This window comes from Sardina pilchardus, chromosome 15, assembly GCF_963854185.1.
Source record: "Sardina pilchardus chromosome 15, fSarPil1.1, whole genome shotgun sequence".
Lineage (NCBI taxonomy): Eukaryota > Metazoa > Chordata > Actinopteri > Clupeiformes > Clupeidae > Sardina > Sardina pilchardus.
In genome coordinates, this window is record NC_085008.1 from 12,473,804 (window position 1) to 12,489,228 (window position 15,425).

A 15,425-nucleotide genomic window follows, 5' to 3' on the forward strand; every position below is an offset into this window, starting at 1 on the left:
AGCAAAGGCAGAGCACGTCACAGTGTGACCTGCCATAAATTAAATTATTGGACCATGGCAACTTTTCATTTCAGCTCAGATATTTAAGTCGGTAGGCCTACAGTTCACGTTTAATTCAACAATATACTTTGGGGGACTCCCTGTGGGAGAGAAATGTAGACAATTAATTATTCAGTGCGTGATTGTTGTCTTGGCAGCCAGTGTTATTACTGTTAGGCTACAATTAATTTAGTCCAGGCCATTCTAAACCTGTAAGATTATAACTCTTGCAAACATAATTAGTCATACATGACAGTAAAATCAGCACTTCACAAGTAAACAGACAGACCAATATGATTGTTTCATACCCTACAACTTTAATAGGCTTCACTGGCCTATGCATCGAATTCTTACAGTAAATTGATTAAAACAGGTAGATTCCTTGAGAGAGGTCAGGTATGTCCCTTAATAAGACCGATGTAACACTGATGGTGTCCGTAGACTATTAGATCTACACCACAGGAGTGGTTCATGATAAGTTGGGTTTCCCTACATATCACCCTGTTATCCAACACATATTTTTGCATTGTTATCTACACAAGAGATACAGTACTTCATAATGCCCTGAAGTTCCATGTAGCCTACAAATAGCCTACATATATCATAAACACAGGTTAACAAAAATAAAAAGTTAGCATGCCATTTAGGGAGTCAAATAGAAAGACATCAGTAATTTAGACCACATACAGTCTTTAGTTAAACTTTACCAGGCTGATACTGGTATAACTAGTTGATGGGTTCATTTTTCAAGAAATACTGCTTGGTCAGCTTATCAATTTCTCTAGCAGTCCTCATATGTTTGCCATCATCAATTCATATTTTATTATCTTCCCATGATAAAAGTTAAAGATAAAAGTTCCAGTGGCTGGATCCTCCCTTCAGCAGACTTAGACAGGTAGGTAACAGTCGATCCTCCGGAGAACGGTGAAATAAGATGTTTCTCATTTGAGAATCTTATGATATGGGTAGAGGGTCAGAGAGGAGGTGAATTCGCGTATATCCTCGATCATGACGGCCTCTGGCAGCAGCGAGGAGGGCGGCACAAAGGTGAGTCTGGACACCTCTCCGTAAGCGGAGATGGTGGACGCCTTCTCTCCAAGCAGATGTGCTGACTGGCTACAGCTAGACTCATCATCATCAGGGGAGTCACCCTCTGCCTCTCCAAAACCAACAACCTGGGCAAAGTGCAAGGGACCACAGTTCAGTAAGACATGACTTCATTACAGCACTCCATTAAATCTCTTCAACACACACATGCATGCACATTTTGTACATTATTGTTGCTCGTTATTACTATACTATACGAATTATTATGATACTATAATATACTATACTATACATGTTGTTTATTATTACTATTTTCCTTAATGTAGACTAACCAACATTTTAAAACTGTTCATTTTAATTATTGTATTGTTTTTATTTGTAAGTCGCTTTGGACAAAAGCATCAGACAAACCCCATAAGCATAACTCACGTGTACACTGAGCCTCCTGCTGTTACTGTGTCTTTGTTCCATGAACCAGGAGATGAGATCTGCTTTGGTAATGCGCTTCAGGGCTTCAATCTGTGTACAGACACGGAAATACCAACATTTTGTAGCACTGAGGAAGGAAATAGTCTTCCAAACATTAACTAATTGAGAAACAGTGACCTTGTTTCACCTAAAATGCAAGCTTTAAGTAAGTCTGTAGGTACTGCTAACCTACGAATATGTGTACCTTTACCCCCCTAATAAAAACATTTTAAAATCTAGACTTCAGAATCCCGTTGTTCTATGCATGTGTGTATTAATGTCATGTACAGATTTTGACCACTGATCTGGTCAAAAAAATGAAACACAATTGAAACACTTAAGAGTCCTCACCTCCTTGGTAAGTCGATCAAAGATATATTGCTGAGTAACAACTTCAAACCAGTTCCTATCCACCTCCTCGCCTAGATGCGTGTCCTCACACTCCTTAAGCTTGATCAGGGCAGTGACCTGCATCTCAAATGCCTCATCTGTCAAGTTCATCAGCTTCTCACCAAAGCTCACCAGGAACTCCTCCACCTTAGACTCCACAAAATCAGTTCTAGGACAGACATAAAATGATTTCCAGGGGTTGAGTTCAATGCTAACTTATATTTCCATATAAAACCCATTGCAGTGCACACTTACTGTATATACATAAATTACATCACACTTGGTATTAGATCAGAATAATTGTACCTATTTTTTTAAAAAGCAACTCACGAAAACTTTGTTGCTTGCGTCTCAACTGTAATAGAGAATCCAAGAACACCTGAGGTGTTTCGACAGGTAGGGTACACCTGGTATCTGAAAGGGCAGAGACCACATTCATATAAGAATAATGATGGACATTAGGCTGCATAAATTACTGTACAAAGTAACTTTTTGCTAGGGAATAATACACTTTAGATAGAAATAGATAATTCAATTTACTAGAGAAACTTACCCCAGTGTTTCCTTAGTTCTTAAGAAATCAAAGCAAGGTTCCTCCATGTGCATCTGAAAAAAAAGGGTAAAAATAACCATCATGGAAATTAATATTTGTTGGACTAACTGGGATTTATAGGATTTGGAACTCACCACTAGTAACTCCATCAGGGTGTGCTCCCATAAGTTCTTCCTGCCTGACTGGAGAAAACAAGAAAAAAAGAAACCTCTGTTTATGGCATGTCAATCCACACATGATTACATGATATACAGTAAAAAACATTAAATCAATGTAGCATGTGTGAGTCCAACAACTATAGCTTCTCAAGCATAGCTAGAATTAGAAGGCCATCTTAAATAAAGGACAAGTGCATGGGCCCGTTTACCTGGTAGTACACTGTGACCTCAGAGTTGGCATCTCCCTTGTTAAGGGAGCGAACTTTACACAGGTGGTGCTTCTGTGGCAGTTCTACCACCCTAAATAGAACCGGAGCCTCAACTGTGAGTGGCTGGAACTTGAGTTTGCTGAAAGGAGGTCAGAGACAGAACACACAGAACTTTCAGGCTGTCAGTCTGAACAGATGGGGACTAAAGGACACAGGCGCTCACTGCGTTTCTTTTTCTGTGGTTAAAAATAAAAATATGACAAGAAGAAGAAGGAAAAAAAAACCCTACATCCTGACAAATTGATACTGCCATCTTGCGACATTTTGTACCATATCAGTGGTCAGACAGTTCAATAGCCTATATTCTGTAGATGACTATCTGTTACAAATTCAAGGTGAACAGAGGTTACAGCAGAGGAACAAAATTACTTACTCAATAAAATACTGCAAGAACTTCTTAGATTCCTGGTGAAAGTAAATAAAAATGTCATGAGTTAAAAAATTTTGCAGCCAATCTTTAAAACAATGTCTTTAGACAGAGATATATTTGTGGAAAAGGACTCACTGCGCTGGTAAAGTTGCCCTGTACTAAGCCTTCAATGTAGAGCGACGACTTCAAACTGTTGACAAAGTCCATGAGGTCACCCACACTCAAGCCTTTCATGATGGCCTGGTACTTCTGGATCACAGACCAGCGACAGTGCTCCAGAATCAGGAGGCGCACATCTCTGTAAGGGTGGGAGAAATGGAGAGAGGAGAGGGCAGAGATATAAGAAGAGGGGCCACAGCAAGGGAGAAATAAAGGGAAGGAGAGGAGATGGGAAGACCGTATTGAGGAAGGAGAGATAAGATGTAGGAAACAAAGGGGAAACCAGGAAGACAAATCAATTTGGTTTGAATTGAGTGAGCCTGCTAAAGTTTACACTGCTTATGTGTACGTGTCTAGCACTCAATTTTAGGCACCTTATGATGAGTTTAGGTGTCAAATGTATGCTGCCACAGTGGCAGTCATGTCTAAAGTGGTGTCGTGGTACTCACTTTCCAAGTCTCTCGGGCTTGATGAGGATGTTGAAATAGGTCTTCTTTAGCTGTGCCACGAACATGGCAAACACATCTGGAGCTGCACTGAAGCCAGCCAGGTAGTCCACTATTAGGTGGAGCAGCAGCTAAGAGCACGCAGCACAGACAACAGAACCACTCCAGTAAAGGTATGCACACATACACACCATACACATGGAGACATTTCAGTGATGACAACGAAGCCTTAATGAAAGCAGGTGGATTAACGACAGCTAGTTTTAAGTTTGGCAGTAGGCAGTAGATCATGGTTATGATCTACTACAATCCACTCTTCTTAGTGAATATAATCATAGACCAAATTAGCAAATCATTTTATAGCCTCTATATTTGCATCAATGAAATTGTGATGAAATTGTGAAGCATTGGAATAAATCAACTGAGTTTGAGAACTATTCTGATTAAGGTTATTGATTCTGGACTATAATAATTAACACCATTCTTACTATTAAATTATAAATAACCCATGCATCAATCCAATCAATACATACAGACAATTTGTGGTTGAAGCCCTTCACACGGATGACAAAGCCATGCTCCCCTGCCACCAGCTTGTATTCCAGTTGTGCAACATCTGCATCATATGCTGGTTCAGCAAGGTTGTGCGCCAGAATGTTCACAAAAATATCAAACAGCACCAGACTACAGAAGGGAGGACGGGAAACAAAAGTATGTACGTATGGATATAATTAAACTCTACATCCTCCTTGGCTGAACAGTGAAATGTTAATATTAACTGTGCTGGCATCTGCCACAGTCCACCTCAGGCAAGGAAGAAGGCAAATGATGTGGAAGATGCAAATGAGACAACCTTTCCAGATGGTTCAAGTGCTTGTTGAACTTTCAATCAAAACTGACTGTAACATCGCTGGAATTAATTATGTGTTGATTACAACTTAACTGTGCAGTTTGTGCAAATATAAATGCATTTAGAAATACAACACCGCACAAATTTGATACGATTCGCGATCAGACAAAAATATGAAAGAAGACGGCAATTTATCATTGATCCCATATTTCATGTCATTATGTCATGTCATTTTATGTCCAATAAACATGGACAGAAACAATTTTAGATGGTTAGGAGGTTAGCAATGCTGTGAATTTCGTATTAGCCAGGAGTCTGAATGCGTTGCCGTGTGGGATGGCTAATACTCACTTTTCTGGGCTTTTCTGAATGATTGGGGAGAGCAGGTTAAATCGTACATAGGCTGAAACAAGAGACAATAGCAGTCAGTGGTCATCCTTTAAATACAGTACAATCAAAATACTGTATGGCCTCACCAATGGACCCTGAGATACGCAAACATGCAGACTCAAATACAAGCAAATTTTTTTTTTTTAAAAAAACCTTAAATACACACCTTTAGGAATTTTGAACTTGTTGTCTTTTTTGAACCAGAGACATCCTTCCTTTGTGTTGAGAATTTTGACAGGGAATTCGGTATCAGGGCAGTCTGATGCTTTCAGAGTGAAATCAGTAGCTGTGAAAAGAAGTTACACACTACCTTTTTAACATGTCCATGTTCGATGTTTTCACTCTGCATATCTCTGAATTTAATAAAAGCATGATAAGGATTAAAAAAGTTTTGAAGTGCAAATAACAGAAGTCCTTGAACACAGACCAATAAACTTGTTCTCAGCTGGCAGCTGGAGTTCAGGGTTGAGGTCAAAGTCACTAGCCCAACGATCACTCCACTCCTGAGGTATATCTGCAATGATGAGTAAAATAAAGTTTATTTGGGAAATTTCACTTAATAATCCACTGTGGGAACAAATTTCAGAAGTCCTGAAACATTGACTGTGCACACACACACCGGTGACCCAGTTATGAGGCTTAAAGGGCCGTTCACACCAAGAACGATAACGATAACGATAACTATAAACAAATATCGCTCTCGTTGATATGAATGACAACGTTCACACCTAAACTATAACGATAACGACATGAAGAACGATATCGTTGTTGATCACTTTCAGAGTGATTTTGAGAACGATAAAAAGCTAACAGCCAATCAAAACCCATAATATTCTAGCCATCACATTCATTAACATGAGGAGAGACTTTTCTTATCGTTGGCCAGTGTGGACGCTTTTATCGTTATGGTTATAGTTATCGTTATCGTTATCGTTCTTGGTGTGAACGGCCCTTCACACCAAGAACGATAACGATAACGATAACTGTAAATAAATATCGCTCTCGTTAATATGAATGACAACGTTCACACATAAACTATAACGATAACGACATGAAGAACGATATCGTTGCTGATCACTTTCAGAGCGATTCTGAGAACGATAAAAAGCTAACAGCCAATCGGAACCCATAATATTCTAGCCATCACGTTCATTAACATGAGGAGAGACTTTTCTTATCGTTGGCCAGTGTGGACACTTTTATCGTTATGGTTATAGTTATCGTTATCGTTCTTGGTGTGAATGGCCCTTTACCCTGATTTTGGTCACACTAGGTGTAAGGCATTTACATGAAACACAGAGATATCTAATTACTCTATCCAATATCGGTTACTAATATAATATCATAAATAGTAGTAGCCTACCCTGTTTATTGATAAATGATATATTGTTCTGGTGCCTGTGCAGTTAGTCAGCAGCTTTAATGAAACTGGGATACAGTGTATGCATGTGACAGAGTCCTGGTTAGTTGTCCAGTTAGCATAAACAGGTCTATCAAAACTGCGATAAGGGTTTATCTGGGGCTTTCTGAAATCAGGATGTTTGATGTTTGAATGTGCGAATACAAAAATGGAACATTTAAAAATCCACTTGGGTTCTACTACAATTACCAAGACTTTCTCAGTACAAAAAGATGAGTAAAATTCAGAGCAATTTGCACCATATAGTTACAAGAATACTAAAATGGTGTGCAATCTTTAAAGGTTTTACAAAAGGATGAAAAACTACTGATCTTCAGGTTGGATTGCAATGGCTCACCTTCTACACTGTACTGAGCCCCAAACCACTGTTCCTTCATGCACCACTGGTTCTCATGCTCTGGAGACAACAGGATCAGGTTTGCCTTATCTGGGGTCATGAGAGCCAATGCAGCACTGATGACCTAAAAAGGGAACAGTGATTACTCTAAACAGACTCTACTAAACGTGCAACTATGTAAGTACCAGTGGGGACATATCATACACACATTTCCACAATTATTTGCTCAACACTAAACAAAACATATTACAGTGGTGTAACCTGTCAACTTTGACACATTCATTGTTAATTCTAGTTTTAGTTTTAGCATAGTATCAATAAACAGGCCTGGATCTCAGCAACACACAACCCCCTACTGCAAATGACCATACCTCAGTACTATTAATGGTAAAGAAGGAACAAGTAATTCGAGCCTCTCAGTAGCTAAAATGACAGAACCATCTTGCTTCAGTGTGACATTACCTCTGGGTCATAGTCAAACATGAGCTGATCTCCAGTAAGGTAATCCTCTTTTGGAAAGAGATGCATGTTCTCACAGATGTTCTCCACAAACTCAATTGGATCAGACTGTTGAAACAGATCACTGGTGTTACAGAGATTAGATTAAATCCACCTGGAGTCAGTGGTAACTGTCATCACACATCTGTCTGTTCTTCTTATGGCTTCAGGTAGCTATATGGACAATTTAGTCACAGGATGAAGTCTAACATACTAAAGAAAGAAATATCTGAAGAAACCAATATTTTAAATGATACCTCACTGTGACCACAGAAATAGAAAGAAACCAGTCACCTGCTCCTGATAATGGAACTCATTTGCTTCAATCTTCTGAATTTCAGCATAGATTCTGAAAAGCATGAAGCAGACCTCCAATAATAACACTGGCCAGCATTTATGTATTACAAAACCCCCCGAATATTTGCCTCTAAAGGGCACATTCACAAATTCACTGAATGTCTAGTCTTGAACTAACCTTTCTTGTGCTCCAAGAGACTGTAGCATCTTAAGATACTGGAAGACCATGTCAACCACCTGCAGAGAAATAGTCAATAATCAGATCATGATCGGTGTAGTATTAGACTGGCTATTAGCCTCCATCATTACCATCATGTAATAATTTCACTGCAACTCAAAGAGTACTTTCTGAGTATTAATGCCACACCTTGTAAAAGTTAAGGAATCCCTCATCTGTCAAGGTTATGGAAACGGAGAAGATGGAGTAAGTGGTGTTCTGATCAAAGCCGGTTTCACTGTTCCCTCCAAACAGGGCCAAGGCCCAACACCTAGAAGCCATCAAACATTTTAGTTAATATCGCTCCGAGAAATGAGACATCAAATGGTACAATTAAAAAATGTGACTTACCTCTTCCTTAATTGAGAGAGGATACCTCCAGCACCTTCATGGCCTATCAGCCAAGATATATAGTGCAGGGGCTTTACTCTACAGAGTCAAACACATAGAGTGTGGACGATCAGGATTTGCAACAAAGTGAAATTAGCCTATTTTGCAATGACCGTATTATGTAGGCTAAAATATACAGTCTTGGCTGAAATTGTTGGCACCCATGCTAGAGTTTAGTAAAAAGAGGAATATAAAATCATCTTTTGGAAATTGATTTTAATGGCTTGAGTAATAAAATGAGGGAAATAAAAAACTGCCTGCCCCTATGTTAACCCTATGTGTTAAATTCACATAGTTTCATAGAGGTGCCAATATCTTTGACCCCAGTATTTTGGGGATAACATTTACTTATCTATGATACATTATTCATTCACAAAAAAATTGGTGTCCTTAAAGGTTGGATTTGTCCTCATTTTATTACTTAAGCCATTAAAATTTCCAAAAGAACATTTTATATTCCTCTTTTAGTCAGCATGGGTGCCAACCATTTCAGCCATGACTGTATGTAATTGCTGTTTCATACTGATCAATGTCTTGTTTTTTTTGTTGTTGTAGTTTTTTTGCACAATGAACATGGGAAAGTGCAATAAAGAAAATGATTAAGTTGAGTTCAATCATGAAATATGGCACTGAATTATATCAGAAAATCTGTGAGCAATGAAATGTAAGAAAGGATTATTAATGTTGATTCAGATTTTAAGTACTTTGTTGACACCTGCTGGAGAAACTATGGAACTGAACATGACTGACCAAGGTGAAACTTTGGGCATCAGATATCAAACCTGCTGTCAGTCAATAAATTCTCCATACTAGGAAACATGCCAGTAGACTCCTGCAGTCGGTTACAGCTTACCTGTAGTGTTTGGCCTGAGGGGGTAGTGCCCAAGTAATGCTGAGAGCGTGCACCTTCCTCACAGGCACCACTGTTAACACATGCACATTTAATTTTTAACATATTATCATATCACACTAACAATCCTGATAATATTCTCATGTCAATTCATCTTTATCTGACCAGTAATGTAAAGTACACTGTCTGGCACATTGGCTGAATAAAGTCAGCCCAAATTTACCTTGCCCACAAAATTTGAGGGAAAGAAATTCGGTCTGGAGTCGCTCCATTGAGAGGTCTATATACCCAGTTAAGATCTATTCGGGTCAATCAAATAGTTTGGGTGGGATTTGTATGATGATTGATAGATAGATGAGCAACAGTGAAGCAGTCATCCATGTCACCAGATCGCAGTTGTGATGATTTGGTTTACAAGATATTTAGATTCCACTAAAGTGTCTGTTCTACAATAGATTGACAGCACAATCATTTTAAAAGACAAACAGAAGACAGTCTTTTGTTGATTAAGGAATTTGACATCAGATTATGTGGGTGGGGTAAATTCTGGCCATGCAGGTTCAGGGCTAGGTTGAAACACGTCCCATAATCAAATCCAAACAACGTGTTGCCAGCCTCAAATTCTGATAAGAGAGGCTAACAAAATAAGGATTACCTCTGTAGACCTTGTTGAAGGCTGGTGTGTCAAATGGGTCTTTCAGGTGAGAGAAATCAGGTTGAGGTTGTCCACTGCAGTGATGGAAACAAGAACATCAATACAAAACAAAAGCACTCCATAATATCAAAATCATATAACTGCCTAATGAGCACTTACTTGTTTGGGATTGCGCTGAAGATCTCCCTAACCCACTCCTCGAGGGTGTCCAGCTTCTCTGTACAGAGATACAGCAGGTGTACAAAGGTCACACCCAACTCACACCAGTCAATACTGATAGCTTACTATTCAATACTTTGAATATACTGATACTCCTTGAGTGTGACCAGCTTCTCTGTACAGAGATACAGCAGGTGTACAAAGGTCACACCCAACCCACACCAGTCAATACTGGTTGCTTACTATTCAATTCTTTGTATTCAATTATTTTTATTGAGTTGCACAAACAATTGCATTTAATGACACATACTATTCCATTATTTTAATATGCTGATACTACACAATACCCTGATGATCAATAAATGCAGCTGTTTAACATAAAACACAGGACATGACATCTTTCCCTCTAGGTCCAAGATGCCCTTAAAGTGTGCATCTTAAATAGATTAAAGCCTTAAAGGCACAGTCTGTGATTCTGGGCTAAAAGGTTTTTGGTATTTTAGGTCAAAAAGTGTATTACTGTAGATTAGAATAGTGAACTTCACCCCGAACTAACACTGATCATTCATGTGTCTCAGTAGCCTTTCTAAAAGGTTCCTGCATGATACTAGATAATAGTACCTCTGGACTGGACAGTCAGAGTCATATAGTGGGCGGAGTAATATCTCTTCCAGAATTCCCGTAGACGTTCATAGGTGTTAATATCATTCTTCTTGGGTTCATGTTTCAGTGTCTGTGCATTACCTAAACAAAACAACAACAACAACAAAAACATATCAAAACATTAAAAGGCAAAACAAACAATAAGAGCATCTATGGCCATTCTACAAAGGTAAAAAAGAAGCAAAACTCACCCCAGCAGAATTTTCTCATCACATGGTTTGGACTGGCAAGACTTCCGAACAACATTTCTTTCCTATGGCTGTCTGATGGCCTAGCTAGTTGGTACTCTGCAGAGCAGCAAAACATGCATAAGATTTTCAAGTGAATTAACTCGATTTCGATGTATACTGAAGCAATATTAGAAGCACCAAAATGATTCTCCATTCAATATAACGATTCTAGTGAATCAGAATGATTTCTAATGTGCTGGATGGTTAACTTTTTAATGGAAAAAGGGCAACACAGACAGTCATGCAGAAATAGCCATACAGTACATATCCTGATATCATCTTTAATTTGTGGTACACACTTACCACTATCAACGGCTTCCACTTCCCTATCAACAGCATCCTCAATCATTAGAGGACAAATGAAGAACTGTGCCCACCTGTGGAAAAACAAAGAATTTCAGTTCAATGGCGATGAATAGGTCCATTCAATAGGTCTAGATATGGTTGCTTGCGGGAATCATGGATGTGGACGTGGACGCATTAGTGGATGACCACACACATTACATATGATATGGGCGTGGCTTACAGTATGTTCAGATATCTCAAAAGCAACAAGATGAAAGTAACCTCAAACTTCAATCAGTGCCTCACCTGTCCAAAGCCTCTCTGAAGTACTTTCTCTGGACATCAAACTGAAAAATTGTTCTCTCACAGTCTGTTGAGGCATTGTCACTCCCTCCATGTTTCTTCAGGAAGGCATCAAAGCCATTCTCAGCAGGGTACTTCTCACTGCCCATAAAGACCACTAAGAAAGATTTAAGGAATTGGATTGGAATGTAACATTTTGCAACATGACAAAACATCACTTTTGAGTGATGTCCAGTCTATACAGCAAAGTCTTTATGCTCATTATGTCAGGGTGCTGATATACTGTAGGCTATACACAGAATATTCACTCACACTTCACTGACCAATTTGACATACAGTGCCTATAGAAAGTTATCATACCCTTTTGAAATAGTTACTTTTTTTGTCTTACAGCCTGAAATCAAAACCCATTTTAAAAACAATCTTTTCCAGTTTTATTTACAAATGTAGCTGTACAACATCAAAATAATGAAAAAAAAGGAAACAGTTCTGAAAATTAATAAAAAATGAAAAACTAGAATAACAGGGTTGGAAAAGTCATCATACCCCTGACTTAATACTTTGTAAAGCTTCCTTTTGCTTTCATTACAGCCATCAATCTGTTTGGATATGTCTCTATTATAGCTTTGCACACCTAGATAGGGGAATATTTGCCCAATTTTCCGTGCAGAAATGTTAAAATTTAGTCAAATTCTGTAGGGAATGGCGATGGACTGCTCTCTTCAAGTCAATCCACATATTTTCTATAGTATTTAAGTCAGGGCTCTGACTTTGCCACTCAAGGATATTCACCATCCTATCCTTAAGCCACTGCTTTGTTCTTTTGGCAGTATGTTTAGGATTTTTGTCGTGTTGGAAGGCGAATGACCTCCCCATCCTCAGCTGTTTAGGAGAGGGACGCAGGTTTTCCTCAAGAATTTTGGTGTACTTGGCAGCATCCATTTTCCCTTCTATCCTGACCAATTGCCCAGTCCCCGCTGAAGAGAAACATCCCCAAAACATAATGTTGCCCCCACCATGCTTCAAAGTAGGTATGGTGTGTTTTGGGTGTGTTTGGGTGTGTATACTGTGTTTGGTTAGCGCCTGGAGCTCAGTCCAAAAACGTCAATCTTAGTCTCCAAAAAGTTCGATCTTAGTCTCATCTGACCATATAAGCTTTTTCCACATGGTAGCAGAATATTCCATGTGTTTTTGCACTGAACTCCAAGCGCAATGTTTGGCGAAAACCAACACAGTACACCACCCAAAACACACCATACCTAGTGTGAAGCATGGTGGGGGCAACATTATGTTGTGGGGATGTTTCTTTTCAGCGGGAACTGGGCAATTGGTCAGGATAGAAGGTCAGGAAAATGGATGCTGCCAAGTACACCCACATTCTTAAGGAAAACCTGCGTCCCTCTCCTAGACAGCTGAGGATGGGGAGGTCATTCGCCTTCCAACACGACAATAATCCTAAACATACTGCCAAAAGAACAAAGCAGTGGCTTAAGGATAGGATGGTGAATATCCTTGAGTGGCAAAGTCAGAGCCCTGACTTAAATACTATAGAAAATATGTGGATTGACTTGAAGAGAGCAGTCCATCGCCATTCCCTACAGAATTTGACTAAATTTTAACATTTCTGTACGGAAAATTGGGCAAATATTCCCCTATCTAGGTGTGCAAAGCTATAATAGAGACATATCCAAACAGATTGATGGCTGTAATGAAAGCAAAAGGAAGCTTTACAAAGTATTAAGTCAGGGGTATGATTACTTTTCCAACCCTGTTATTCTAGTTTTTCATTTTTTATTAATTTTCAGAACTGTTTACTTTTTTTTCATTATTTTGATGTTGTACAGCTAAATTTGTTAATAAAACTGGAAAAGATTTTTTTAAAAATGGGTTTTTATTTCAGGCTGTAAGACAAAAAAAGTAACTATTTCAAAAGGGTATGATGACTTTCTATAGGCACTGTATTATTAAACCCACAATCTTCATGTTGTTCACTAAAAGTCAAAGATACCAGCCCGGGAGAGAGATACTCACTGTGCTCAAGAAAATGGGCAAGACCAGGCAGATCATCTGGGTCACTGAAGCTGCCAACGGCAATACAGAGAGCTGCTGCCGACTGGGAAAAGCAGATACAGGCGATTAATTCTCTTGGTTTCAAATGCATGTGGGGTTAGTTAGGTAAGGAAAAGGCCCATGAGAAAGATGTCAGGAAATTAAATGTTTTTTTTTCTTGTTTTTGGCAGCAAGTAACCCAAATGTTGTTGTTTTTTTTGGCAAAAAGCAACCCATTGCCACATCACTGAAAGAGCTAACCTGTTTCTCAGAGCTACCACTCTTCTTTCCACCGCCACACTTCTGATCCTCATAGCTATCCACAGAGTAAGCACCCTCTTCAGAACCCCCTTCAGAGTCATCATCATCGTCATCTTCTTCATCACCGTCATCCTCATCTTCCTCCTCACCAATGGACTCTCCTTGGTCACAGGAGACTCCATCGGCCCTGCTGAGGTCTGATATGAGAAGTACTCGCAGTCCATTGCTCAGCTCAATGTACCTGGAAACAAATGGAGAAATGGGGTAATAAAGAGACCGTGAATGACAGCACAACAACACAACAATGAAGGACAGGCTGACAGAAGAATCAGATCGGCAAGTGTCATTCATTCACCTGTACTTCTTGGGGTCACTTGGGGATTTAATAATTTCAAGATCTCCCAAGTCATCCTCCACAGTCTCTGCTGCTCCATCCTCTCTAGACTGAATCCTGAGGTTGTAAAACGTCTCAACTCCATCTTCATCCAAATCGGATTTTCTAGGACTGGCAGAAGTTTTACATTTATTCATTCTGAGAAGCGTCCAGACTCTGGAGGTGCTGAATCGCAATCATGAGTGGGGGGAAAAAACACAAATTCGTATCGTCGAAGGTAGTCTATTCTGAATGGTTACAGCTCAACTGCGACAATGTAACATCAGCGACAAGATACAATCGATTGCTTCCACAATTTAAAAACTCTTCGGGTGTAATTTCTGCCAGTTTCTTGCATTAAGTTGTTGTTGGACGTTAACAATCCGTGGATGATGACAGGATCCTCAAAAATAATCAGTAGCCTGACTATATGAAATCATAACAAGATTACAAAGGTTATGTTGCATATCGCAGATGAACGTTCTCATACAATGTTACGAAGTAGCTTAGTTAGCTAACTTTAGGGCATGCACAACCGGTAAACTCTTCAATTCACTGCACTGCCTTGTCATATGCAATGTTTCTGAGCTGCGTCAACCAAACCAGTGAACCCACTGTTGAGGATATCCGTGTAAGATTGAACGTGATTGGTTGCCGTAGGATGACAGCAGAACAAGTCTTCCCCTGACTGGTTGTTAGCCTCGGATTTATAGACTCGGCTACACACGGTTGATAAATAGGCCTAGCTGTTGTAACAATTTACTGTAAGCTGGTTAGACCCTGGCGAATGTTTTAAATAGGCGCTCAGACCTAAACGCATTAAGTGAAGAACTACACGTAGGCCTAACCCAGGGGTAGTCTATAGGCTATCAAGGGGAACAAATATATATTTGAATAATCTAGCATTTTCTTGCCAAGACTTGTCTATCTGGAAGAGGTTAATTTTAGCCATAGCCAAAAAAAGAATAGACAAAGGCTAAACTTTTAAGGTGGGCTACACCAGGCCTAGGCCTAGGCTATAATGAGTTAAATGGATTAGTTTAGTGATCTTCAATGAGTAACTTACCCCCAATTAATGCAGCAACATGACATTTTCTGTTGAAGTTTAACCAAAAAATGTCAAGTTGCCTATTAAACCACAAAATCACATGTGGCTGACCGAAAGATGACAACGTTGGCCTTCATTAAAAAAGTTCTGCCTGTAAATTGATCAGATGATATGATCAGTGACGTGTATTGTGATGCATTAATTATCCTTTTCATTAAAGAATTGTTGAGATGATTCTGGAATCCTGTTGC

The 15,425-nt window shown here is 39.3% G+C and overlaps 1 protein-coding gene across 2 annotated transcripts; it reads right to left on the bottom strand.

Annotated features, from left to right (window-relative positions):
- Nucleotides 1–336: 336 nt before the first annotated feature.
- nrd1b (nardilysin b (N-arginine dibasic convertase)) lies at nt 337–15,322 on the bottom strand. 2 transcript variants are annotated; one of them, XM_062556311.1, is made up of 31 exons: nt 15,193–15,322; nt 14,109–14,258; nt 13,754–13,994; nt 13,475–13,556; nt 11,447–11,600; nt 11,159–11,232; nt 10,817–10,912; nt 10,584–10,706; nt 9,963–10,020; nt 9,804–9,877; nt 9,152–9,221; nt 8,260–8,337; nt 8,059–8,179; nt 7,870–7,928; nt 7,689–7,743; nt 7,359–7,463; nt 6,897–7,020; nt 5,567–5,653; nt 5,306–5,425; nt 5,101–5,152; nt 4,433–4,583; nt 3,903–4,030; nt 3,430–3,592; nt 3,298–3,329; nt 2,865–3,003; nt 2,632–2,679; nt 2,498–2,550; nt 2,275–2,358; nt 1,906–2,113; nt 1,516–1,605; nt 337–1,214 (listed from the first exon to the last, which is right to left on the bottom strand). In XM_062556311.1, exons 1-31 carry the CDS (start codon nt 15,216–15,218, stop codon nt 981–983), a joined length of 3,279 nt encoding a protein of 1,092 aa, XP_062412295.1. In that variant the 5' UTR covers nt 15,219–15,322; the 3' UTR covers nt 337–980. The 2 variants fall into 2 exon arrangements, with proteins under 2 accessions (XP_062412295.1, XP_062412294.1); XM_062556310.1 differs by having other exon boundaries at nt 14,109–14,312.
- Between the last annotated feature and the right edge of the window lie 103 nt (nt 15,323–15,425).